This window comes from Heterodontus francisci, chromosome 32 (genome assembly GCF_036365525.1).
Source record: "Heterodontus francisci isolate sHetFra1 chromosome 32, sHetFra1.hap1, whole genome shotgun sequence".
Classification (NCBI taxonomy): domain Eukaryota; kingdom Metazoa; phylum Chordata; class Chondrichthyes; order Heterodontiformes; family Heterodontidae; genus Heterodontus; species Heterodontus francisci.
The window spans coordinates 9,873,763-9,900,182 of NC_090402.1; the positions used below are offsets into that span (position 1 = coordinate 9,873,763).

Consider the following 26,420-nt stretch of genomic DNA (forward strand, 5'->3'; position numbering starts at 1 on the left):
CAATCATTCGTGAAAGTAAGACTTCTCCTTGCATGTTTGTAATAAAAGATTGCTCGTTTGTACAAGACATCCAACTTTTGAGGTTTTTTTGGGTACTGGGGCAAGCCCTCACCCTTACAACACTCTGCTGAAGCACTTTGAGGTGGTTTACCATGTTAAAGGCGCACTATAAACGCGAGCTGTTGTTGTTGCAATTGTTGGCCCCATTGTCAATGAATCCCCAATTTTGCTTACACTGTACTTATCGCAGTGTGCACTGAGAGTTTTTCCATTATTGTGCATGATAATATGCTGTAGTAGTGCTAAACACTGCAGGATCAGTCTAACCCTGGGGAAGGGATTTGGGGAGTGCGAGCTGGTAGGATTGCACAGTACTGAGCCGCAGTATTTTTACTGACATATTTAGCAGTCAGGTTTTGTGCCTGAGATTGGCAACTCAGCCACAGTAGGAATCAAATGCAGGAAATTTGCTCCCCACTAAAGCCACAATTGGCATTTTACAGACAGCTATAAAGAGCTGGGGAAAAAACTTGAATTTATGTCAGCAGATATTCAGAAAGATTTAGTTTAGCATCCTCTAATACCACTAGGACCCGAACCCACAATCTTCCTGACTGAGAGGTGACTGAACCACGGCTGACACATAAATAGATACTGCAAATAAGCAGCAGATTTCAAAGCCAAGAACACTGTAGAAAGCCTCCAGAAAATTGCCTTCCACCAGAGCTAGTGAGTGGGACATTAGTTATCTTTGTTTGAATATATGTAGATTTGGGTGTTGATAACCAAATTGCAGAGTGTAGAGCTGGGTCACAGAGTGGGCGTCAACCAGTTCCCATAGTCTGTTGCCTCTGACCACTTCTCCGGAGCTCACACATCGCATCAGAGCCTCAAAGAAGAAGATGGACAATCCAGTCTTCGCTTGTTATACTTTTTACAGCACTCTGCTCGTCCTGAAGCTGTATGCCCTGGCCATCATCACCGGACAACTGCGACTCCGCAGAAAGGTGACTACAATGATGATAATAATGGCTATAAAAATTACACGCAGTGCTTCTTCCGTCCTGACCGGGGGAACTTTTTTTAAGTGTGTGTGAAAGAGAAGGTGATGCTTTTGCTATTAAATATTGAGTTCGTTGTGTCAAGGCTTGAAGTCAGATTTATTTAGGAACGAGGGACATTCTAGATTCGAGTAATAAGGGGAAAAAGTTGCAACAGTTTCGAAACTTTAATGAACTCGAATTGGATGAGTGATTCTAATTATTTTGCCGGAGTTTTCATTTACTGATTGAAAAAGTGCCCTTATTTTGAAGGCATGTATTGAGATTTCTAAATGTGTTTAATTCCCTCAATCCCAAATCATGGGAAAGGGTACATTTTTCTAAATTCCTCTGTGTGGGGGATGGTCATGTGTGTACAGCGGCATGGTAAACAAATGCAAGGTAGTGAAATTTCCTTCTGGCCAGATTTATTTCTGTTTCCAATTATCGCCTCCAAATCTTTCCCACATCTATGATGGCTCCAGAGAGAATGCTCAGTTTGGATTTTGAAGGGAAACTCCACTGTAAACAGGAAGACCATCCTTTTGGTTATTGTGGCCACTCATAAGGTGTAATCAAGACTTGGTTACCTCATTGTGCTGAGAATTTGCCTAAAATATTTTCAATTAGTATTAACATGCACTTTTGCATGGAGGCATCTCCCTTTAAGATGTCCTTGTCAGTCTTTCCCCTTACTATAATTGGGGGCGTACTGTTGAGTAGATAATTTACTCCTGTGCAGTTCAGACATTATTTACTGTATACTTGCAAGACTGAGAAAACAACAATGAAATATATGGAAATATGAGAAATATAGAAACAGTTGTAGGCTATTCAGCCCCTCGAATCTGTTCCATCATTCAATGAGATTATGGCTGATCTTTATTTTAAATATATTCACCCCCCCCCCCCCCCCCCCCTTGGCTCCATATCTCTTAATAGCGATCAAAAATCTTTCGATCTCACATTTAAAATTATCAATTGAGCTGGCGTCTACTTTTTATGGAAGAGAATTTCACCTTTTGCATGCAGAAATGTTTCCTAATTTCTCTCCTAATGGCCTGTCTCCAATTTTAAGGTTATAGCCCCCTTGTCCTGGACTCACCCACCAGCAGCAAAAGTTTCTCTTTATCTATCCTATCAATTCCTTTCAAAATCCTAAAAAATCTCAATCAAATTAGCCGTTAACCTGCCAGATTACAGGAAATACAGAGCTAGTTTATTGAAACTGTTAAGATACATCCAGCTGAACTGTGTGCATGTATACAAGGAGGGCACCCTGAAAGTATAGAAATAGTAAGGATGGGTTTGTCCTACCGTCTGAAAGCAATTCTTCACCCTGCACACATCGGTTTTAAATGCTCGCCAGGTGATTGAGGCCAGCCTGGGTCAGGTCTGACACTCTTCCACCCTGAATTGGGGGTCTGTTTTCTTTAGAACAGGTTGAGATGTTTAAAATTGTGAAAGGATGAGACAGAGTCGATAAAACCAAATTGTTTCCATGATTGAGAGGGTGTAGAATGAGACGACATTAACCAAAAGATTAAATGTAATAGACTTACAGCGACAATTTGCATGAATGTAGCACCTTTAACATCGTAAACAGGAATGGTGGCAAACAAAATGTGACATTGAGACCAAGACTGAGATAGTAGGAGAGGTGACCAAATGCTTGGTCAAAGAGGTAGGCTTTATGGAGCGTCTTAGAGGAAGGGGGAGGAAATTCCAAATGCATTTAGGATTTATGATCGAGTGGGAGAAACTTTTTAGACATTGGGTTGTGAGGCTGTGGAATGCAGTACTAGAGTTACTGATTAAAGTAGAGACAATGGCAGCTAGGTAGCTGAAAGAGGAATAATATAGGTGGGCACGTAGGATTATGGAACCTCCTCATGCAGAGGACAAATGGTCTGTTTTCATGTTGTATAAATCTAGTCTGAAGTGGCTAGAGGGCTGATTTGAGAAGTGTGAGCTGCTGGTGGGAAGCCTACTGGGAGTATTACATAGTACTTACAGCAGAGAAAATGAGCATTCGGCCCAGCAGGTTCCTGCTGGTGTTTATGCTGCACATGAGCTTTCTCCCATCCCTCCTCATCTAAATCCATCAGCATAGCCTAAGCCTTTCTCCCTCATGTGTTTATCTAGCTTTCCATTAAATGCTATTCGTTGCTGTGAAAGAAGGAACTTGCATTTATAAAGTACCTTTCATGACCTCAATCATCTCAAACTCCTTTTTGAAGTGTAGTCATTGTTGCAATTTAGGAAAAGCAGCAGCCAATTTGTGCACACCAAGAGCCCACAAACAGCAGTCTGATAGTGAGCATTCATCTGTTTTTTACTGATGTTGGTTGAGAGATGAACATTGGCCAGGGCCAAAGGGGAGAAATCCCCTGCTTTTCTTTGAAATATTCTCAGCACTCCATGAACTGCTTTGCCTGTGCTGGGACGAGGGAGCAGTACCTCAGGACATGCGCGATGCCAATATCATCACCCTCTATAAGAACAAGGGTGACCGCGATGACTGCAACAACTACCGTGGAATCTCCCTGCTCAGCCTAGTGAGGAAAGTCTTCGCTCGTGTCGCTTTAAACAGATTCCAGAAGCTGGCTGTGCATGTCTACCCTGAGGCACAGTGTGGCTTTCGAGCAGAGAGATCCACCATTGACATGCTGTTCTCCCTTCGCCAGCTACAGGAGAAATGCCATGAACAACAGATGCCCCTCTACGTTGCTTTCATTGATCTCACCAAAGCCTTTGACCTCGTCAGCAGACGTGGTCTCTTCAGACTACTAGAAAAGATTGGATGCCCACCAAAGCTACCAAGTATCATCACCTCATTCCATGACAATATGAAAGGCACAATTCAGCATAGCGGCGCCTCATCAGACCCCTTTCCTATCCTGAGTGGTGTGAAACAGGCTGTGTTCTCGCACCTACACTGTTTGGGAGCTTTTTCTCAGTGCTGCTCTCTCACGCGGTTAAGTCTTCAGAAGAAGGAATTTTCCTCCACACAAGATCAGATGGCAGGTTGTTCAACCTTGCCCGTCTTAGAGCGAAGACCAAAGTACGGAAAGTCCTCATCAGGGAACTCCTCTTTGCTGACGATGCTGCATTAACATCCCACATGGAAGAGTGTCTGTGGAGACTCATCGACAGGCATGCGGCTGCTTGCAACGAATTTGGCCTAACCATCAGTTTTAAGAAAACGAACATGATGGGACAGGACGTCAGAAATGCTCCATCCATCAATATCACTCTGGAAGTGGTTCAAGAATTCACCTACTTGGGCTCAACCATCACCAGCAACCTGTTTCTTGATGCAGAAATCAACAAGTGCATGGGAAAGGCATCTGGTGCTATGTCCAGACCGGCCAAGACAGTGTGGGAAAATGGCGCACTGACACGGAACACAAAAGTCTGAGTGTATCAAGCCTGTGTCCTCAGTACCTTGCTCTACGGCAGCGAGGCCTTGACAATGTATGTCAGCCAAGAACGACGTCTCAACGCATTCCATCTTCACTGTCTCTGGAGAATCCTTGGCATCAAGTGGCAGGACTGTATCTCCAACGCAGAAGTTCTCGAGGCAGGCAACATCCCTAGCATGTATGTCCTACTGAGCCAGCAGCGCTTGAGATGACGTGGCCATGTGACTCGCATGGAACATGGCTGGATCCCCAAGGACGTATTGTACAGTGAGCTCGTCACTGGTATCAGACCCACCAGCCATCCATGTCTCCGCTTTAAAGGCATTTGCAAACGCGATATAAAGTCTTGCGACATTGATCACAAGTCGTGGGAGCCAGTTGCCAGCGATCGCCAGAACTGGCAGATAGCTATAAAGGCGGGGCTGAAGAGTGGCAAGTCAGAGAGACTCAGCAGTTAGCAGGAAAAGAGACAGAAGCGCAAGGGGAGAGCCAACTGTGTAACAGCCCCGACAACCAACTTTACCTGTAGCACCTGTGGAAGAGTCTGTCACTCTAGAATTGGCCTTTATAGCCACTCCAGGCGCTGCTTCACAAACCACTGACCACCTCCAGGCGCTTACCCATTGTCTCTGGAGACAAGGAGGCCAAAAAGGAAGAAATACCATAGGATCTTTTACGTCCATCTGAGAGGGCAGATGGAGCCTCAGGTTCACATTTCATCCAAAAGATGATACTTCCAAAAAGTGCAACACTCCCTCAGTACTGCAGTGGGAGCGTCAGCCCAGATTTTGGTCAGCTTCTAGTGCAGGATTTGAACCCATGATCTTTGGGTTTATAGGTAAGAATGCTAGCACTGAGTCATGGCTGCCACCTATGTAGGGAGACAGTGCCACATGAAGCAGAAAATCGATCAAGAGGTCCAATGATGCTTGGTGGCAGTGTACACATTTTGCTAAGGATAGAATTGATCCTATCTGTGATAACGACCTCTTGCAGTCAAATAGCCTGCCACCCAGGCTTACACAAGGTGGATAGATGGTCATTTGGACAACGTACTGGAGGATTGTTGGCACCCTGAAACTCTACCCCAGTAAGCAGTCAAAGCCTTTGGGAAAGGAAAAGATGGATGATGAAAACCCTGCTGTCCATGACCTAACTCGTACCCAAGTCCCATTCACCCATCACTCCTGTGCTCGCTGACCTACATTGGCTTCTGGTCTAGCAGCACCAATGTTGAAAAATTCTCATCTCTATGTTCAAATCCCTCCATGGCCTGGCCCCTCTCTATCTCTCTACCTCCACCTGCCCTACAACTCGCCGAGTTATCTGCGCTCTTCCAATTCTGGCCTCTTCATCATCCCTCATTTTTGTCGTCCCACCATTGATGGCCTTACCTTCAGCTGCCTCGGCCATAAGCTCGGGAATAACCTCTCCACCTCTCTCTGCTCCTTTAAGACACTCCTTAGAACCTCTTTAACCAAGCTTTTCACCACCTATCCTAATATCACCTTTTGTGACTCAATGTCAAATTTTGTTTGATAATGCTCCTGTGAAGCACCTATGGACATCTAACATTTTAAAGGTACTATATAAATGTGCTTGTTGTTGGAGAGGCAGAATGTTAGCAGAGAAAGGACGAAGAAAGCTGTTATTTTCACAGAAGCTGTGCTTTTGCATTTTGTTGAAACACTGACGTCTTAATTATTTATTAATTGTTATTTTATCCTAAGTTTTCAACATGGCTTCGCCTATCTGCTTTCACCTCCTCTTCTCCCACAGGCATTTGCCAACCCAGAGGATGCCTTAAGACATGGCGGGCTGGAGTACTATCGAACTGATCCTGACGTGGAGCGAAGTCGAAGGTAATGTCGTCATTTTCTAACGATGACTGATAGAATCATAGAATGGTACAGCACCAAAGGAGGCCATTTGACCCATCATGCCTGTGCTGGTTCTGCTGTAGAGCTGTTAAACTAGTCCCACCCCCTGCTCTTTCCCCACAGCTCTGCAATTTTTTCCCTTCAACTATCTATCCAGTTCCCTTTTGAAAGTTACTATTGAATCTGAATCTGCTGCCACCACCCTTTCAGGCAGCGCATTCCAGTTCACTACAATGTACTGTGCAGAAAAATTGTTTCCCCCTGTTGCCTATGGTTCTTTTACCAATCACGTTATGAAGGGGAACGTTAACTGCTTGTGCATTGGCCACAGACTGGGAGCACATATCAGAAAACTGCACTCGTCCAGCACATCCTCCTGCTCATATAATAAATAGATGGAAAAGAACGGGCCCGGAGGGAGTTGCATGATTTCCAATGTGTGTTTCTAGCATTTTCCACAGCAGTGAGTCTAAAGCACCATCGCAGTCGATGTGAAAATCTGAATGATGTGAAATTTTATTTTCAATAAGACTGGTGGCAGTTCTATATCAAGAATATCTTACATCTGCGTGCACTCCCTGTCAACGTTTTCTACGAAAGAATCCCATGTCAACTTTTATAATGGGAATGGCCAGTGAAAACTGGTTAAGTTGCAATTACATCCACCAACTCCGCCTCCCCCCCCCCCGGGGGAGGTGCTGCAGTGTCTCCACTGGCAGAGGATGCAGAAATCAACAAGCGCATGGGAAAAGCGTCTGCTGCTATGTCTAGACTGGCCAAGAGGGTGTGGGATAATGGCGCACTGACACGGAACACAAACGTCCGACTGTTTCAAGCCTGTGTCCTCAGTACCTTGCTCTATAGCAGCAAGGCCTGGACAACGTATGTCAGCCAAGAGCGACATCTCAACTCATTCCATCTTTGCTGCCTCCGGAGAATCCTTGGCATCAGGTGGCAGGACCGTATCTCCAACGCAGAAGTCCTTGAGGCGGCCAACATCCCCAGCATATACATCCTACTGAGCCAGCGGTGCTTGAGATGGCTTGGCCATGTGAGCCGCATGGACGATGGCAGGATCACCAAGGACGCATTGTACAGTGAGCTCGTCACTGGTATCAGACCTACCGGCCGTCCACGTCTCTGCTTCAAAGACGTCTGCAAACGCGATATGAAGTCCTGTGACATTGACCACAAGTCGTGGGAGTCAGTTGCCAGTGATCGCCAGAGCTGGCGGACAGCCATAAAGGCGGGACTAAGGTGTGGCAAGTTGAAGAGACGTAGCAGTTGGCAGGAAAAAAGACAGAAGCGCAAGAAGAGAGCCAACTGTGTAACAGCCCTGACAACCAATTTTATCTGCAGCGCCTGTGGAAGAGTCTGTCACTCTAGAATTGGCCTTTATAGCCACTCCAAGCGCTGCTTCACAAACCACTGACCACCTCCAGGTCCTTACCCATTATCTCTCGAGATAAGAAGGCCAAAGAAAAAATCTAGCAATTCAAATAAATCAAATGAAAAGAAAAAACGCTCAAAAGCACATAGCCCAAGCACTGGTTATATATCACCAGTCCATCAATAACTTTACTACTATTCACTGCAATGCCCGACTGATCATGTGGAAGCCAATGACCAACTAATTTGTTTTCACCAGTTGAATTGTGCAACTGAATAGCTCGGGAAGAAGAGCTGTTGTATCTCTGTTCTACCGAGTGATCCAAGGCAAGTTCTTTTGAAAGAAGGACTGGTCCAATAAAGAAAGACATAGAAATTTGGGGGTTTGGGATTTGGGATGTGTTTGAATGACTTAAACACCTACCCAGTCTGCACTGTTGTTCTGAAACAAAGCTCCCTTATTACCAATTTTCCAACCAATCTTTCCGAGTAAAGTTTTAGTGAATCTTGGCTGTAAGATTTCCATGGTTTTAATATCCTTATCTTAAAGGATCCCCAGAACTGCTTGTGATATTCCAAGTTGGCCCAAGCAATATCTTAAATAAATCAACAACACTTCCTTGGTCCTTGAACACTTACTGCCCCAGATATAAAATACAGAATCCCATTTACTGTTTTCATCAGTATTTTTACCTGCACTCCCATATTTTAAGATCTTTCTGCACTTTTAGATCTCTCTGTTTCTCCACTTTGTGGAGAGTTGCACCATTTTCAAGTATACTTACTTGCTATTGTTTTTTCCTGTAATGTACTATTTTACATTTCTCTGCACTGAACTGCATTTGCCTTCTATTTGCCCACTTCATTAACCTGTCCATGTCTCTTGAAGTGCATTGGGACAGTGTGAAGTAAGTGGGTCTGATATATAAAAAGGACACATTTGCTTAGCTTACTGCACTTTGCCAATTCCTAAATCTGCTTCTGGTCTTAACATTCAACCATATTACAGTGGACCTGAAAATTCAAGATATTGCCATTGATTCAAAGGAGATAAATTGGTCAACTCCTTCACATATTCCTTATGACATATTCTACCATCATATAAAATATAAGTGATTACTGAGAAGGCAACAATTGTAATGAAATCAGAGCTTTCTTTGATATTTCCCTGTTTTTACTTATGTGTTTTTCAAAAACGCACTTACGACTTATGTGCAATTACATAGAATTTACAACACAGAACTAGGTCATTCGGCCCTACTGGTCTGTGCTGGTGTTTTTGCTCCACATTAGTCTCCTCCCACCTCACTTTATCTCACTATACATTCTTCTGTACCTTTCTCCCTAATGTACTTACCTAGCTTTCCCTTAAATGCATCTATTCTATTCACCTCAACTACTCCATGTGGTAGCAAGTTCCAGATTCTAACCACTATCTGGGTGAAGAAGTTTCACCCTTCGGCCCACGATGTTGTGCCGACCCTTTAACCTACTCTAAGATCAAACTACCTACATACCCTTCATCCAAGAGTCGCTTAAATGTCCCTAATGTATCTGCTTCTACTACCACCGCTGGCAATGCATTCCACGCACCCACCACTCTCTGTGTAAAGAACCTACCTCTGACATCTCCCCTAAACCTTCCTCCAATCACCTTAAAATTATGCCCCCTGGTGATAGCCCTTTCCGCCCTGGGAAAAAGTCTCTGGCTATCCACTCTATCTATGCCTTTATTGAATTTTTTTGTGACTTTCTTATATAGACGTTCCCAGTTTTAGACTGCTCCACAAGTGGAAATATTTCCTCTAGGTCTGCCTTATTGAACCCCTTAAGAATTTTAAAGGTCTCTATTAGGTCACGCCTCAGCGTTCTCCTTTCTAGAGAAAAGAACCCAGCATATTCAGTGTTTCATGATAGTTAAAACCTCTCAGTTCTGGTATCATCCTTGTAAATCTTTGTTGCGCCTTTTCTAATGCCTCTAAATCCATTTTGTAATATGGACGCAAAACTGCACAAAGTACTCCAGGTGTGGTCTAACCAAGGTTCCCATACAAGTTTAACATAATCCCCTTGTTTTTCAATTCTGTTCCTCTCGAGATGAAGTCCCTTTAAGAATTAGACTTTGCTACATACCAAATAGTTGTGCCAAATTTTCTTTGGCTAAGTCTATTGCAGCCCTCATCCTGCTCAACTCCAAAGATGGTAAAAACAGACTGCTTATGTTCATAATTCTGTGTAAGCATTCATCAGATGCCCAAACCCATTGCGTATGTCTCAGCGCTGAAATGGAAGCGATTGGCAGGATTAAACCATTTGCAGTCTTTTTCTCAGACAAGCTCTGGGCAATGATTTATTTGTTCACTGTGAATAAACGCTAGTTACAGATGAATTTGTACAATGCAGCAGTGGTTAAAGTGAGCATAACTTTTGGAGTAAAACTGATATAACTACAAAAACACGACGCCTGACGCAATTACAGAGGGTGAGCGACAAGAGAAATTTAGAGTCGACTTTTCTGTTGGGAAAGCACACTTGACTTGTATGTTGATACAAGTGTTTTCTAATATAAGATGAACTTGCCTGACTACAGTGTGTTTCATTCCTCAGGTAGTTGTGATCCCTATATCCTTCCATTTTGAACACCCTTTGACTGTGCTAGGAAAACCAGCTGCTATTCAAAAGCTGGAAAATATGATGAAGTGTGGAATTCTGTCCCCAGAAAAAGAGAAATGTTTATGGTCATCTCAGTACATTGTTAAATACAGTATTACACTCCATTTTCGTGCAAATTACTTAAAGATCTAGTTGCTGTCATAAAAACTCTTGGAAAATTTTAATAACCTTAATAACTAATTGTAAAAGGAGGAACATCGATTTAAGATTTAGACTTTTGATGACCACTTTGGTCAGTGACCTCTGAGTTAGGTTGCTGGTTAAAGTCCCACTTCAGAGTACAAAATCTAAGCTGGCACTTCAGTGCGGTGCTGAAGGAATGTCGGAGGTTCTGTTTTTTGGATGAGCTGTTAAACTGAGGCCTCATCTGCCCTCTCAGGTGGAGATAAAAGATCCCATGGCACTATTCTGAGGACAAGCAGGAGAGATCTCCCCAGTGTCCTGGCCAATATTTCTCCCTCGACCAACATCACTAAAACAGATTATCCAGTCATTAACTTATTGCTGTCTATGAAAACTTGATGTGCCCAATTTGGCTGCTGTGTTTCCTACATTACAACAGCGACTGCATTTCCAAAAGTACTTCATTACCTGCAAAGTGTTTTGGGGTATCCTGAGGTGGCGAATTGGCGCTATAAAAATGTAAGTTCATTCCCTTTTGTCTATACTTTACATTTTTGAAATTTCTGGATCATCCATTCCCAATACCACTTACCCAGTTACAGGTATATAGCAGTTGCAAACTTACATACATGAAAAAGGTCAGGAAAGACTAACCAGCACATCTCAGTCAGACCCATCCAGATGTTGTGCAGCCTAAAATATCAACAGTTGCGCCTGCCCACTCCCCCCCCCCCACCTCTGCCCAGTACTCCATTCATGCAATCTCCTGGGAAAGGCAAAAAGCAAGAGAGGGCAAAAAACTGTCAGCTAATTGAGGAAAAAGCTGACAGCTCCAGGGACCCGGGTTCGATTCCGGGTACTGCCTGTGTGGAGTTTGCAAGTTCTCCCTGTGTCTGCGTGGGTTTTCCCCGGGTGCTCCGGTTTCCTCCCACAGTCAAAGACTTGCAGGTGATAGGTAAATTGGCCGTTGTAAATTGCCCCTAGTGTAGGTAAGTGATAGGGAATATGGGATTACTGTAGGGTTAGTATAAATGGGTGGTTGTTGGTCGGCACAGACTCGGTGGGCCGAAGGGCCTGTTTCAGTGCTGTATCTCTAAAAAAAAAAATCCTCACTGACTTCTGAAAAGGAAAGACACACATTTATATAAAGCCTTTCACAACCTCAGGAAGTCTCAAAGCACTTTACAGCTAGTGAAGTACTTTTGAAGTGTAGTCATTGTTGTAATGCAGGAAATGCAGCAGCCAATTTGCACACAGCAAGCTCCCACAAACAGCAATGTGATAATGACCAGATAAACTGCTTTTGTGATGCTGATTGAGAATAAATATTGGCTAGGACAAAAAGAATAACTCCACTGTTCTTGTTCAGAAGAGTGCCACAGGATCTTATCCACCAACGAGCAATGGTATATCAGAACTTCCTTTAATATTGTATCTCAAGACAGTACAGCATTCGCTCAATACTGCACTGGGAGTGTTCAGCCAGATTTCTGCACTCACATCTCTAGAGGGAGTCTTGAACCCACAAACTTTCTGATTCTGAGGCAAAGGGTGATTCCAACTGTGACCTATAAAAGCCCTTGCGTTTCTATAAGCACCTTTCACATCCTTTGGATGATTCAAACAGCCTTGCAACCAATCAGTTAATTTTCAACCAAGTCAGTGTTGTTAGCGAGGCAAACATGGTGGTCAACTTTCACACAGCAAGATCCCACAAACAGCCGTGTGATAAATGGCCAGATAATCTTTTCCTGGTTTATGAAGACAATGAAGCAAGTTCTCGAGAGACTGCTCATTCCTAAGATACCCAGGCCTCTATCCAATGTGTGGAGCATTACGTAACCACTCTCTACATACGTGTTCATTTGCAAAAAAGGGGACCAGCAAATCTATCTCCTAAACCAATAAGATTCCCAGATAGAGAACAAAATAGAGCAACGACAGAGAAGGAAGTTCAGTGAATTGGAGTAAAATTAGATACAAAAAGAGGAATAAAGCGAAGCAAAAAAAAATTGGATTAACAGAGTAAAAAAGACAAAGGAAATTTTTTTTTAAAAAATACTATTTACTAGCTGTAGGAATGAGACTCCACAATTGTAACTGTTCCCTTTCTGAGCTGGAGCAGTTGAATGGTGTTACAGGAAATAAATCTACTCATTAAAAGGGTCCTTATTTTGCTAAATACCAGCCCTAAGTTTCAGCGGTGAGTTTGAATCATTTTAACAGCGCAAATGCAGCAATTGCTTGAAACTCATGGGGAGGTTGAGGGTGAGCTACCGTTTCCACAAAGCTGATGGTGGAGCGATGCAAGCTGTCCAGCAATTTGTGACGATTTGCAACTCATGGCATATCTCTTCCTCTCCACAAGTTGCTTGTTTTTTATTATACCCTAGTAATGGGAAGCACTGTTATTTTCCCAGCAACCTCTGTGCCAATGATTCAAGGCTTGCAGATACTTTTCCACAAGACATGCAGGTCATTAGTGTGTGAATGCTTGATTGTTATCTAAACTTCCTCTCTGCCTTTTAGTGGAGACGTTAGCCTGCATAGAAATACTATTTGCAAGTTAATATCCTACAGTGTAATTTGGAGCCCACTCAATGACTTTTAAACAAGTGATACAAGTTAGTGCCACATTTTCCCACATGGAGAATTCCTGATTTCAAACATCAAAGAATGATACAGCACAGAAGGAGGCCATTCAGCCCATTGTGCCTTTGCTAGCCTTTAAAGAGAGGAGTGAAATGGTTTGACAAAATCAACCAGAGCCATTGTCATGAGGTGCTTTACGGCCAGTAACAGAACATTACAGACAGAGGGGTTGGGAAGAGATCATTTGGCCACTTCCTCAGACAGAAAAGGATGGTCCATGTAGGATGGAATAGAAAAGGATGGGTGAAAAGCTAGAGGCTGATTGGAGGAGAGATCCTTCAAAATCCTAAAGTTTGCTTTGAGCAAATTTTATGTGATTTATGGAAGGGTGCTGGTGGCATGTGAGTTACAGAGGCACTAGAGGGGGTGCAAAAAAGATTTACAGCTTTCTCTTTTCTAGATGAAAGAGGAGCAGCCTGTTCAATCTTTGCTGATAGGGTATATCCTTTCAATTCTGGTATTGTCCTTGTAAATCCTCCTTGCACCCTAATCAGTGCCTCTATATCCGTTTTATAATATGGCGACCAGAACTGCTCACAGTACTGCAAGCGTGGTCTAACCAAGTTTCTATACAAGCTGGCGGGCAGCCATAAAGGCGGGGCTAAAGTGTGGCGAGTCGAAGAGACTTAGCAGTTGGCAGGAAAAAAGACAGAGGCGCAAGGGGAGAGCCAACTGTGTAACAGCCCCGACAAACAAATTTTTCTGCAGCACCTGTGGAAGAGCCTGTCACTCTAGAATTGGCCTTTATAGCCACTCCAGGCGCTGCTCCACACACCACTGACCACCTCCAGGCGCTTACCCCTTGTCTCTCAAGACAAGGAGGCCAAAGAAGAAGATACAAGTTTAACATAACCTCCCTGCTTTTCAATTCTATCTCTCTAGAAATGACCACCAGTGTTTTAATAAATAAGATGCCTGATTTAATAATGAAAAATCTGACTCATGGTCACATTCACCTGACTGTTGAGGAAATCACCCTCCCCTCTCCTCACAAAGACTGCCAAAGGAAATGCCTTGGAATTATGTACATTGCAATTCCTGGCACTTTGTGTTAACCAGAACTAATGAAGAACACATGTTGATTCAGAACGAAAACAGGAAAACTATTCCCTGTTGTCATGGCTACATCATAGAAGGTCTTTGTCAAAGTGCGATCTGTAAAGTTTTGTTTTTCACTTTACCTTTCTTTCTGTCTTGGTTGCAATCTCGTGTAAGTTGAAAGAAAAAAGGAAAGGCTTGTGTCGCTACAGTGTCTTTCACCATCTCAGGACATCCCAAAGAGCTTTACAGTCAAACAAGTACTTTTGAAGTGTAGTCTTTGTTGTAATGTAGGGAAACGTGGCAGCCAATTTCCACACAGCAAGCTCCCACAAACAGCAATGATCTGTTTTAGTGATGTTGATTGGGGGATAAATGTTGGCCGGGAAACCAGAAGAATTCCCCTGCTGTTCTTTGAAATAATACCATGGGATCTTTTCTATCCACCTGAGAGGGCAGACAGGCCCTCAGTTTAACATCTCATCCAAAAGGCAGCACCTCCAACAGTGCAGCACTGGGCATATTAGTCTAGATTATATGCTTAAATCTCTGGAGTGGGGCTTGAACCCCACAACCTTCAGGCTCAGAAATAAGATTCCTACAAACTGAGTCGCAGCTGATGCAAGATGCTAGCTTGTGAGATTTTCGTACATTGCAACAATGAGCTGTAAAGTGCTTTGGGATGTCCTGAGGCTGTGCAAGGCACTATATAAATGCAAGTCTTTCTTTTCCATCAGTCACAGGGATCACATGATTTTTTGAACAGTGCGTTTGCAGCTGTACAGTTGTGACGGGAATGAGATCAGAGGGCAGAGTGCCTCCAAGTTTATATGTTGCGATTACATCAATCCATTTATTTTCAATCCTGTGTCAAGAAACTTGGAAAGGAAAGTATACAGCTGGGATTTGCTTTCCACACATTGTGCTTTTTTTTAAACAAACAACACTGTTTTAGTGCAAATCTCCTGCTTGTCATGTTGGCATGCATCTTTTTCACATCAGGGTTAGTCTATACTAACTGATTGTAGCGATTCAAACTACAATTTAGTTCTGTTCTGGGCACGTGGGAGTGAGCCAAGTAAAGCTGTTGCTTGCACCAGGATTTTCTCTCTCGCTCTGTTCTTAATCCTGTCCCAGTACTGACGCAGAGAGGTGAATTCCTTCCTACGCACATGTCCCGCAGTGAAGAAACCTGTTCAGTACCGTCACTTTCTCACACTATAGCAAACCCATGCTGTAGTGACCAGAATTTGTGAACTCTCGAGAAATTCCAGCATATATACACACCCACAAAACTCACGAAAGCTAACAGCGTTTTCAAAGCTAGCTGGCTTTGTGAAAAGGGCATCATTGCTGACGACAACAGGTGTGAGAATTTCTGTGGATGACATAGCATTTACAGCAGAGAAATAGGTGATTGGTGGGTATGGGGGGAGAAATTGGTCACTGGTGGGAGGGACAGAAGCCTTCATTCTTTTAAAATGGGGTCAGGAGGAATGCTTTTGACAACCACCTGTTAGGCCATGTGTTGGCCTGGCTTTCCTGAGTGAAGCTAGCACTGGCACTGAGAGCTCGCAGTGGGAGCTTCAAACAGGTGTTAGGCCCCTTATTTGCATAAACAAAGGGCCTAACGTCTGTTTCAGGATGGGCCATCCATGCCAATTTTTTTGTGGCTTTTACCAATATGGGTAGCACACTTCTACCTCATAATGAACGGATACATCCTGCCTCCCATATTGGAGGAAAATGAGTGGTGAGCAGTTGAATTTCTAGGCCTTGGTGTCTCCTTTTTATTCATTCTCAGGATGTAGACATCGCTGACAACACCAGCATTTATTGCCCATCCCTCAATTTTCCTTGAGAAGATGGTGGTGAGCTGCCTTCTTGAACTGCTGCAATCTGTGTGTTGAAGGTACACCCACAGCATTGTAAGGGAGAGAGTTCCAGGATTTTAATCCAGCGGCAGTGAAGGAACGGTGAGAGAGGAACTTGTAGATGATGGCGTTTATGGGCAGCTGATGCCCTTGTTCTTCAAGGTGATAGTGGCTGTGGGTTTGGAAGGTGTTGTCAAAGAAGCGTTGCCAAGTTGCTGCTGCACATTTTATAGATGGTACACACTGCAGCCACTGTGTGCCAGTGGTGGAGGGAGTGAATGTTTAAGGTGGTGGATGGGGTGCCGATCATGTGGACTGCTTTGTTCTGGATGGTGTCGAGCCTCTTGAGTGCTGCTGGAGCTGCACCCATCCAGGCAAGTGGAGAGTATTCCATCACACTCCTGACTTGTGCTTTGTAGGTGGTGGACAGGCACTGGGGAGACAGGAGGTGCATCACTCAATGCAGAAAACCCAGCTTCTGACCTAGTTATGTGGCTGTTCCAGCATTCCAAGGCCTTGGTGACTCCTATTAGCCTACGGCAGGCTGCATTGATAGGTGTATGGGAGCAGAACATACACATTTGTTCCTGGTTGGTGTCAGACCGACAGGAGGAACATGGTCCTGTTAACTGCCAATTATTTTTCTCTTGTACAATTTAGTAGATCATTTCTCATTTTTGGCACATAATTGGCAGCTTCCGGCAATCCTCTTGCAGTGGGGTGAAGGTTGTGTGCACATCATCTGTCTTGACTGTCAGTGTATTCTCTGTCTGGGTGAGTTTGTAAAATGGGATGAGAGGGCTTTCCAATGAGGAAAGATTGTCTAGAATGATCCTATACTCTGGCTTTTAGTAGAATGACAGGTGATTTTGTTGAACTGTATAAAATTCTTAAGAGGGCTTGACTGGGTAGATGCTAAGAGGTTGTTTCCCCTGGTCAGAGAGTCTAGAGCTAGGGTAGCAGGGTGGGGAGATCTCAGGATAAGAGGTTGGCCATTTAGGACTGAGATGAGGAGAAATTTCTTCACCCAGAGGGTTGTAAATCTTTGGAATTCTCTACCCCAGAAGCTGTGGATTCTCAATCGGTAAATGTATTCAAGACTGAGATCGATAGAATTTTGAACTCTCATGGAATCGAGGGATATGAGGACAGGGTGTGAAAGTGGAGTTGAGGTAGAAGATCAGCCATGATCTTATTGAATGGTGGAACAGGCTCGAGGGGCTGAATGGCCTACTATTGTTCCTATGTTCCTTTGTGAGGAACATAATACAATTACCTAATAACTACAATAATGAACTGGGAGGTGTAAATTCTATTTCTATTACCCTGGGCAGGTTGGTATAATTCTCTGCTTTATTGTGTGAATTCTGTTTATCTCCATATCTCACGAATGCATTTTATTGTCTATAGTTTTGTCCCGGATGATGAGCATCTTGAAAGTTGTTGGAATTGCACTCATCCAGGCAAGTGGAGTGTATTCTGAAAATTATGCTTGAAAAGAGCCATCAACAGTGCCGATATTAGTAATACCATTAAGTTGCAAATTGTTAGTGAAATTAGGGGATTAAAGAGACAATAGCCGCATGGACACAAAATTAGCTAGGGGATAGAAAATACAATAGTGGTGATAGTTTGTTTTTCAGAATTGAGGGAAGCGTACAGCTGCGTTGCCCAGGGGCCAGTATTTGGTTGACTGCTCTTTTTGATATGACCCAGACTTGGGTATACAATGCATAATTGTTTTTTATTTGTTAGTGGGATGTGGTTGTCACTGGCTAGGCTAGCATTTATTGCCCATCCCTAATTGACCTTGCGCTGAAGGGCTTGCTAGGCCATTTCAGAGGGCATTTAAGAGTTAACTACATTGCTGTGCGTCTGGATCACACGTAGACCAGACCAGGGAAGGAGGGAAGATTTTCTTCCCTAAAGGACATTAGTGAACCAAATGGGTTTTTACAACAATGGCTTCATGGTCACCATTAGACTAGCTTGTTTTTTAAATTCCAGATTTATTAATTGAATTCAAATTTCACCATCTGCTGCAGTGGGATTCGAACCCATGTCCCCAGAACATTAGAAACATAGAAACATAGAAAATAGGAGCAGGCATAGGCCATTCAGCCCTTCGGGCCTGCTCCCCCATTCAAAAAAGATCATGGTTGATCGTCTAATTCAGTACCCTGTTCCCGCTTTCTCTCCATATCCCCTGATCCCTTTGGCATTAAGAAATATATTGACCTGGGCTCTGGATTACTAGCCCAGTGACAGTACCACCACACCACCGTCTCCCCTAATTTCTAAGTTTGCAGATGGTACAAAACTCAGAAAAGTAGTAAACAATGAGGAGGAAGCTAACAGACCTCAGGAGGACCTAGACAGACTGGTAAAATGGGCAGATATGTGTTGGATGAAATTTAACGCTGAGAAATGTGTAGTTATATGTTTTGGTAGGAAGAATGAGGAGAGGCAATTTGTTACAATTTTCAAGGGGTTGCAAGAACAGTGACATCCTTGAGTGTATGTGCACAAATATTTGAAGGTGGCAGGACAAGTTGAGATGGCTGTTAAAAAAATCATATGGTATCTTTGGCTTTATTAATTGAGGAATAGAGTGCAAAAGCAAGACTATTATGCTAAATCTTTATAAAGCATTACTTAGGCCTCAGCTGGAGTAATATGTTTAATTCTGGGCAGCACACTTTACGAAGGATGTCAAGGCCTTGGAGATGTGCAGAGAACATTTACTAGAATGGTACCAGGGATGAGAGACTCAGTTATATGGAGAAACTGGAGAAGCTGGGATTGTTCTCCGTAGAGCAGAGAAGATTTGATAGAAACGTAGAAAATAGGAGCAGGAGTAGGCTATTCAGCCCTTCAAGCCTGCTCCGCCATTCATTATGATCATGGCTGATCATCCAACTCAGTAACCTGTTCTCGCTTTCCGCCCATATCCTTTGATCCCTTTTGCCCCAAGAACTATATCTAACTCCTTGAAAACAAACAATGTTTTGGCCTCAACTGCTTTCTGTGGTAGCAAATTCCACAGGCTCACCACTCACTGGGTGAAGTAATTTCTTCTCATCTCAGTCCTGAAAGGTTTACCCCGTATCCTTAGACTATGACCCCTGGTTCTGGACTCCCCCATCCTTCCTGCGTCTAGCCTGTCAAGTCCTGTTAGAATTTTATAGGTTTCTATGAGATCCCCCCTCACTCTTCTGAACTCCTGTGAATATAATCCTAACAGACTCAATCTCTCCTCATACGTCGTCCCGCCATCCCAGGAATCAGTCTGGTAAACCTTCGCTGCACTCCCTCTATAGCAAGAACATCCTTCCTTAGATAAGGAGTCCAAAACTGCACAAAATATTCCAGGTGTGGCCTCACCAAGGCCGTGTATAATCGCAGCAAGACATCCCTGCTCCTGTACTCAAATCCTCTCGCTGTGAACGCCAACATACCATTTGCCTTTTTTACCACCTGTTGCACCTGCATGCTTACGTTCAGCAGCTTGTGTATGAGAACACCCAGGTCTCATTGCATATTCCCCTCTCTCAGTTTATAGCCATTCAGATAATAATCTGCCTTCCTGTTTTTGCTACCAAAGTGGATAATCTCCCATTTATCCACATTATACTGCATCTGCCATGCATTTGCCCACTCACTCAACTTGTCCAAATCACCCTGAAGCCTCTCTGCATCCTCCTCACAACTCACCCTCCCACCCAGTTTTGTGTCATCTGCTAATTTGGAGATATTATATTTAGTTCCCTCATCTAAATCATTAATATATATTGTGAATATCTGGGGTCCTAGAACCAATCCCGGCGGTACCCCACTAGTCACTGCCTGCCATTCGGAAAAAGACTACTCTTTGTTTCCTGTCTGCCAACCAATTTGCTATCCATCGCAATACACTACCCCCAATCCCACGCGCTTTAAGTTTACACATTAATCTCTTATGTGGAACTTTGTCAAAAACCCTCTGAAAGTCCAAATAAACCACATCCACTGGCTGTCCCTCATCAACTCTACTAGTTACATCCTCGAAGAATTCTAGTAGATTTGTCAAGCAAGATTTCTCTTTCGTAAATCCATGCTGACTCTGCCCGATTCTACCACTGTTCTCCAAGTGCTCTGCTACAAAATCTTGGATAATGGACTCTAGAATTTTCCCCACTACCGACATCAGGCTGACTGGTCTATAATTCCCTGTTTTCTCTCTACCTCCCTTTTTAAAATAGTGGGGTTACATTATCTACCCTCCGATCTGTAGGAACTGTTCCAGAGTCTATAGAATCTTGGAAGATGACCACCAATGCGTCCACTATTTCTAGGGCCACTTCCTTAAGTACTCTGGGATGTAGAATATCAGGCCCTGGGGATTTATCAGCTTTCAATCCCATCAATTTCCCCAACACCATTTCTCTACTAATACTGATTTCCTTCACTTCCTCTCTCTCACTAAACCCTGTGTTCCTCAACATTTCTGGTATGATATTTGTGTCCTCCTTTGTGAAGACAGAACCAAAGTATGCATTTAGTTGGTCAGCCATTTCTTTGTTCCCCATAATAAATTCCCCTGTTTCTGACTGTAAGGGACCTACATTTGTCTTCACCAATCTTTTTTCTGAAAAGTGTTCAGAATCGTGAAGGGTTTTGATAGCGTAAATGAGGAGAAACTGTTTCCAATGGCAGTCGGGTCAGAGGACAAAGATTTAAGTGATTGGCAAAATGTGAGGAAACATTTTTTTGCACAGTAATTTGTTATGATCTGGAATGTGCTGCCTGAAAGGCTGATGGAAGCAGATTCAACAGTAACTTTCAAATGAAAATAGTACAAATACTTGAACGGAAAACATTTACAGGGCTATGGGGAAAGAGCAGGAGACGGGGAGAATTGGATAGCTGTTTCAGTGAGTCAGCACAGACACAATGGGCTGAATGGCCTTCTTCTGTGCAGTCTCATTCTATAATCATACGATTTGATGAAATATATTGGTGGCTTCTGTCTCTGTGGTAACCAAAGCCACTTCAAAGAGTTTGGTAGTTAAGTACTCAAGTAAGAATCCATTTGATTAATGGTCATTGGTACAGCTTCAGCTTTCAGCTCTCAACTGCTTTAACTGTAATTCTTGTGAGCAATCTTCGCCCTAGATTATCTTCCCTTTTTTATAACAAAAGCAAAACACTGCAGATGCTAGAAATCTTAAATAAAAATAGAAAATGCTGGAAATACTCAGCAGATCTGGCAGCATTTGTGGAGAGAGAAACAGAGTTAACGGGCTGGATTTACATCGTGCAGACAGGAGTTGGCCACCAACGTAAAAGTCGGTGGCGAACCCGCTTCCACCCAGCCCAGGGATCTGTCCCGCATTTTACGGGTCCCCGGGCTTTAATTGTTCTGAGGCAAGACTTCCACCCGCTTGAGGGAGGAAGTCCCACCTCATTGAGCTGCCGGCCAATCATCGGGCCGGCAGCTCTTAGTCCCAGCAGCTCCACCGGGAGCAGTGGCCACTGCTGGGACTGTACCCCAGCTGAGGACATGGAGCCAGGACTACAGGTAAGTTAGGGTTGCCTTTCCAGGGTGATCGGTCGCGCCCTGGCGAGGCAAGGGTGCTCTTGTGGGGGAAGTGGGGTGTGTCACAGGTCCTGGGGGTGGTTGGGGAAGCAGGGGCAGCCCTCAATCGGACATCCTGTGCCTGTCCCACCCCGGGGCACTGAGAGTGCTTTCACTGGGCGCCTTTCACGTCTCCCGGACGCCCACTTGCCGAGGGTAAAATCCCCATGAAGGCGGGCAAAGGCCCTTAAGTGACCGTTGTGGCCACTTAAGGGCCTGGGGCGGGTGGCCCATTTCTCGCACCCCTTCCCCCCCCCCCACCAGCCCACGTAAAGTGGGACGGAGGCGAGAGTGGGTCGGGAAGGCCTCCCAGAGCCTCCCGCTCAATATTACGCCACCCCCCCCCACCATCCCCCTCGCCACCATCCAGCTCGCTGGGGTGACGTAAAATTCTGGCCAATATTTCAGGCCAATGACCTATCATCTGATGAAAAATCATTGGCCTGAAATGTTAATTCTGCTTCTGTCTCTACAGATGCTGACCTTTCATATGATTTGTGTTTAGTGAAGTGCTTATGACCATTAATCTGTGCTGGAGACACATGCACCATCAATTTTGTCATGTATGTCATTCCTGCCATATGTCAGAGGGTCAAAAGGGCTTTAATTCTGTAGTGTAAATTTAGTGCTTCCAGCTAGGAGCCAAGCTCCAGGTGAGCTCAGGTTATAGTCCTAGCTCCAAACAGCATTCCTTTAAAATCTGCCATCCACCTTCACTGGGAATGTGGGCTGGTCAACTTGTCCTTCCCTCTAACCTGCGATTTATCGTGGGAGTGATTGACATTGAAGCAACAGAATTAAGCAGAAATGGTTTCCTGTCTCCTGCACTGTCATCCCTCCGGCTGGTGAGTGTAGGATTCCGAGAAAATACTGGAAATGCTCAGCAGGACAGGCAACAACTGGGGAGAGAGAAAGAGAGTTAAAGTTAACCTTTCATCAGAACTGGAAAATGATAGCTATGTAACAGGTTTAGAGGCAGGGTGAGTGAGGAGGGGAGAGGAAAGACCAAAGGGAAAGGTCTGTGGGGTGAAAGACAGGAGAGATTAAATGACAAAGGGGATGACAGTGCAGGAGCAAAAGTGGGTGGTAATGGGACAAGTAAAGAAACAAAGGATGGGTCTAGAGGAGATGTAAATGACAACAGCAGAATTATTGCCAGCACCTGGGAGCAGTGGTTAGAATCTGCAGTTGTTGAACTGGGAGGTTATAAAGCGGATTTCATGAGTCTCTGTTAATTTGCCTATTAATGAAAATAACGGAACTTTTCTGGACAAAGGTCTTCCAAACATGAAACATCCGGAAATGAGGAAAGCACTTTAAGGTTGTTTATTAATCAATGTAGCCATATATTAAAATATATTGAATGAGTAACCAGTTTATTTGATTATTCTCCCCAACAGAGCCCATCGCAATGCCCGTGAGAACATCTTTCCATTCCTGTTCCTTGGTGCTGTCTACTCGCTGATGGAACCCAACTTCTTCATTGCCCACATCCACTTCCTAGTCTTCTTTGTGGCTCGAATTGTTCATAGCATTGCCTATCTCTTTTCTTTTAAAGCACCAACACGCTCACTGGCGTACATCATCGCACAGGTTCCCTGTGTGTCCATTGCTCTGCAGATCCTCATTAAAGTGGGGATCCATTGGTAAGGCCAACTTGTACCACAGACCCATCCAGAGGAGCATTGGGTAAATTGATGCCCGAGATTGGTTGGTCCCAAACCTGGGGAATCCACTGTTACGATGTAACTTTATCGGCTTGGGAACTATTATGAATTCACAGCACAGCAAGCCACGATGTACACTGTACAGATAAAATCTTGTAAAATCAAAATCCTATTCCTCTGCTGTTAATTCTGTGCAAAAATGCTTTAATTTGAGCTCATCAATCTTAAAGAGGCTGCTGAAAATGGTGACTAGCAGCAGGATATATATTTCTTCCCAGTCCCAAAACCAATTAAAACTTTGTTTTGATCCAGTGCCACAGAGAATGGGTTCACCATATGGAGACCTGACTTCCAAAATAGCTGCTCGAAAAACAAGGATGTTAAGTAAAAAGGAATCTTAAAGAAAAAACAGATCATCCAGACAAAGTTTGAACATCATATAACTGAAGTTTTAGTAATTTATCATTTCAGCACATTGAGTCCTTCTGAAAGTATTTATAAATGGGATTTAAAAATGCATTGTGCCCGTTATTTTGTAAGTCACTGACTGTATGTACAGGAATAATTTCTCATTTTGGAAATGGTTATGAGGGAAAATTTCCCTATAACCCCTCCCCCCCCCCCCCCCCCATCCAGACCACATGGTAATCTGGCAGGAGACAGTCCACCCCAATCATTGTAGAACCCGCCCAATTTTCATTCTGGTGAAGTCAGCGGAATGAACACTGGGCCGACTCGGGCATCAGGACATCGCTCCTAGGAAATCACATGGTTTTGGGTGGGGTGTGGTGATATATTTTGTGATGCACAAGGTATTGTAATTTGTGTGGGACAGGCTGGATGGACCAGAGTCTTTGCTTCCCCACCAATTCTTGTATGTTCGACCCTACAAAGGAAAGGCTATCCGCTTTTCCAGCTTGCAGCCCGGGCGGTGTAGGCAAAAATCACCTCCTATAAAATACATACAGGGTAGTGAATAGCTGGATATCTCACTATAAAATGCCCAAAACAGCACGCCCAACCCTCACACACTCACTTATTGCACGTTTGTCTCCATCACAGAGGCTTGTAACCTTCATTCATTGGTGTTATACACAGACTTTTGCTTCTCAGCTCCTGTGGGATGGTTCAATCTTACTTGCCCATTCGGTATTGATTAAATGATGCGTTCTGCCACTGGACTCACTACAGGCAGTCTTATTGACCTACGAAAACATAAATGTTACTGCCAATTACAAGCACACACTAAAACACAAGTGTTATGACAACCTCAGGAGCTATGCCTAGGACCCAAACTTCCTCCAATTAATGTCACCAGCATCATGAATCACCCAACAGCTCTGACTAACTGGGATACTTGGCTGTTTGTACATTGGGTTTTTCTGCATGCTTTTATATAATTACCACCCTCCCCTCACCTTTTTGCCCTCTGCAGTATTATTCTTTAGTACGAAGATGTTCGTTCTAATTCTTGAATTCTGGTCCTGCAGTTATGAAGTTCTCCCCTCCAGGGTAATGGATCTTTACAACCACAAGGCCTGCTTGTTACAAAATGAATTCATTAAGTTAAGTTACAAAGGACAGACCTTAAACTGGTATCCCTATCTTTGTGTGTAAGCTGCTCGGTTGGTGCTTTCAAGCAGCTGTACTGATTGTTTTAAGGCGTGAACAAACCCAGCAGCCATTGCTGTCCAAATTGGCCAATTTTCCCAAAGCATGCTGGGTAAGGGCACTGGATTCCTTTTTCACGGCTCTCCAGAATCTCCCCTTTTGAAGTCGATGGGTGGAATTTATTATTTTTTGGAGGTCATTTGTAGCTGACTGTTGTTTGGATAAATAAAAACTATGGTGGGACTTCAGCACCTGAAATACTGGTTATCTTATCTCCGCAAAATACTGCGGAGGCTGGAAATCTGAAAGAAAAGCAGGAAGTGCATGAAATACTCAGCAGGTCTGGCAGCATCTGTGGAGAGAGAAGCAGAGTTAACATTTCAGGTCTGTGACCTTTCATCAGAAGTTTTGCTTCTGACTCCACAGATGCTGCCAGACCTGCTGAGTATTTCCAGCACTTTCTGTTTTTATTATCCTGGGTATCTTGTATCTGGTGGGATGTCAAGCTTTGTGTTGTTTCAAAGTTACATTCATGCCACACAAGTGCCAGGCAATGACCATCTCCAACTAGAGAGAATCTAACCATCTCCCCTTGACATTCAATGACTTTACAATCACTGAATCCCCCACTATCAACATCCTGGGTGTTACCATTGACCAGAAAATAAACTGGAGTCATATAAATACCATGGCTGCAAGAACATGTCAGAGGCTAGGAATCCTGTGGCGATTAACTCACCTCCTGACTCCCCAAAGTCTGCCCATCATCTACAAGGCGCAACTCAGGAATACTCTCCACTTACCTGGATGGGTGCAGCTCCAACAACACTCAAGAAGCTCGTCACCATCCAGGACAAAGCAACCCGCTTGATTGGAACCCCATTGACAAACATTCACTCCCTCCACCACCGACGCACAGTGCCAGCAGTGTGTACTATCTAGAAGATGCACTGCAGCAACACATCAAGGCTCCTTAGCACCTTCCAAACCCGTGACCTCTACCACCTAGAAGGACAAGGGCAGCAGTTGCATGCAACCATCACCACCTGCAAGTTCGCCTCCAAGCCGCACACCATCCTTACTTGGGACTGTATTGCTGTTCTTTTACTGTTGCTGGGTCAAAATCCTGGAACTCCCTTACAGCACTGTGGGTATACCTACACCACATGGACTGAAGCGGTTTAAGAAGGCAGCTCACCACCACCTTCTCAAGAGCAATTAGGGATGGGCAATAAATGGTGGCCTAGCCAGCGACGCCCACAATCCTTGAACGAATAAAAAAAATGGACAAGATATTGATGGCTTCTCAGTGTATGTTGGGTAAAAGATAACCTACAGCCCACTGTGCAGTCACAACATAACATACATCATAGTGTACACCATGAGCCTTCCTTGCATAAGAAAATAAGAAATAGGAGCTGGAGTAAGCTA

The 26,420-nt window shown here is 44.0% G+C and overlaps 1 protein-coding gene across 1 annotated transcript; it reads left to right on the forward strand.

The window, feature by feature from the left end:
- Positions 1-727: 727 nt before the first annotated feature.
- On the forward strand, positions 728-25,191 carry ptges (prostaglandin E synthase). The gene is made up of 3 exons (XM_068011846.1): positions 728-1,007; positions 6,245-6,327; positions 23,112-25,191. Exons 1-3 carry the CDS (start codon positions 903-905, stop codon positions 23,359-23,361), a joined length of 438 nt encoding a protein of 145 aa, XP_067867947.1. The 5' UTR covers positions 728-902; the 3' UTR covers positions 23,362-25,191.
- The last annotated feature ends 1,229 nt before the right edge of the window (positions 25,192-26,420 follow it).

What these genes read in the sequence shown, in the direction of transcription:
- ptges (XM_068011846.1), top strand. Translation starts at nt 903, where the DNA reads ATGGACAATCCAGTCTTCGCTTGTTATACTTTTTACAGCACTCTGCTC. An exon ending in AACTGCGACTCCGCAGAAAG is followed by an intron (nt 1,008 to 6,244) that starts GTGACTACAATG and finishes CTTCTCCCACAG; the next exon opens with GCATTTGCCAACCCAGAGGA. An exon ending in GACGTGGAGCGAAGTCGAAG is followed by an intron (nt 6,328 to 23,111) that starts GTAATGTCGTCA and finishes TCTCCCCAACAG; the next exon opens with AGCCCATCGCAATGCCCGTG.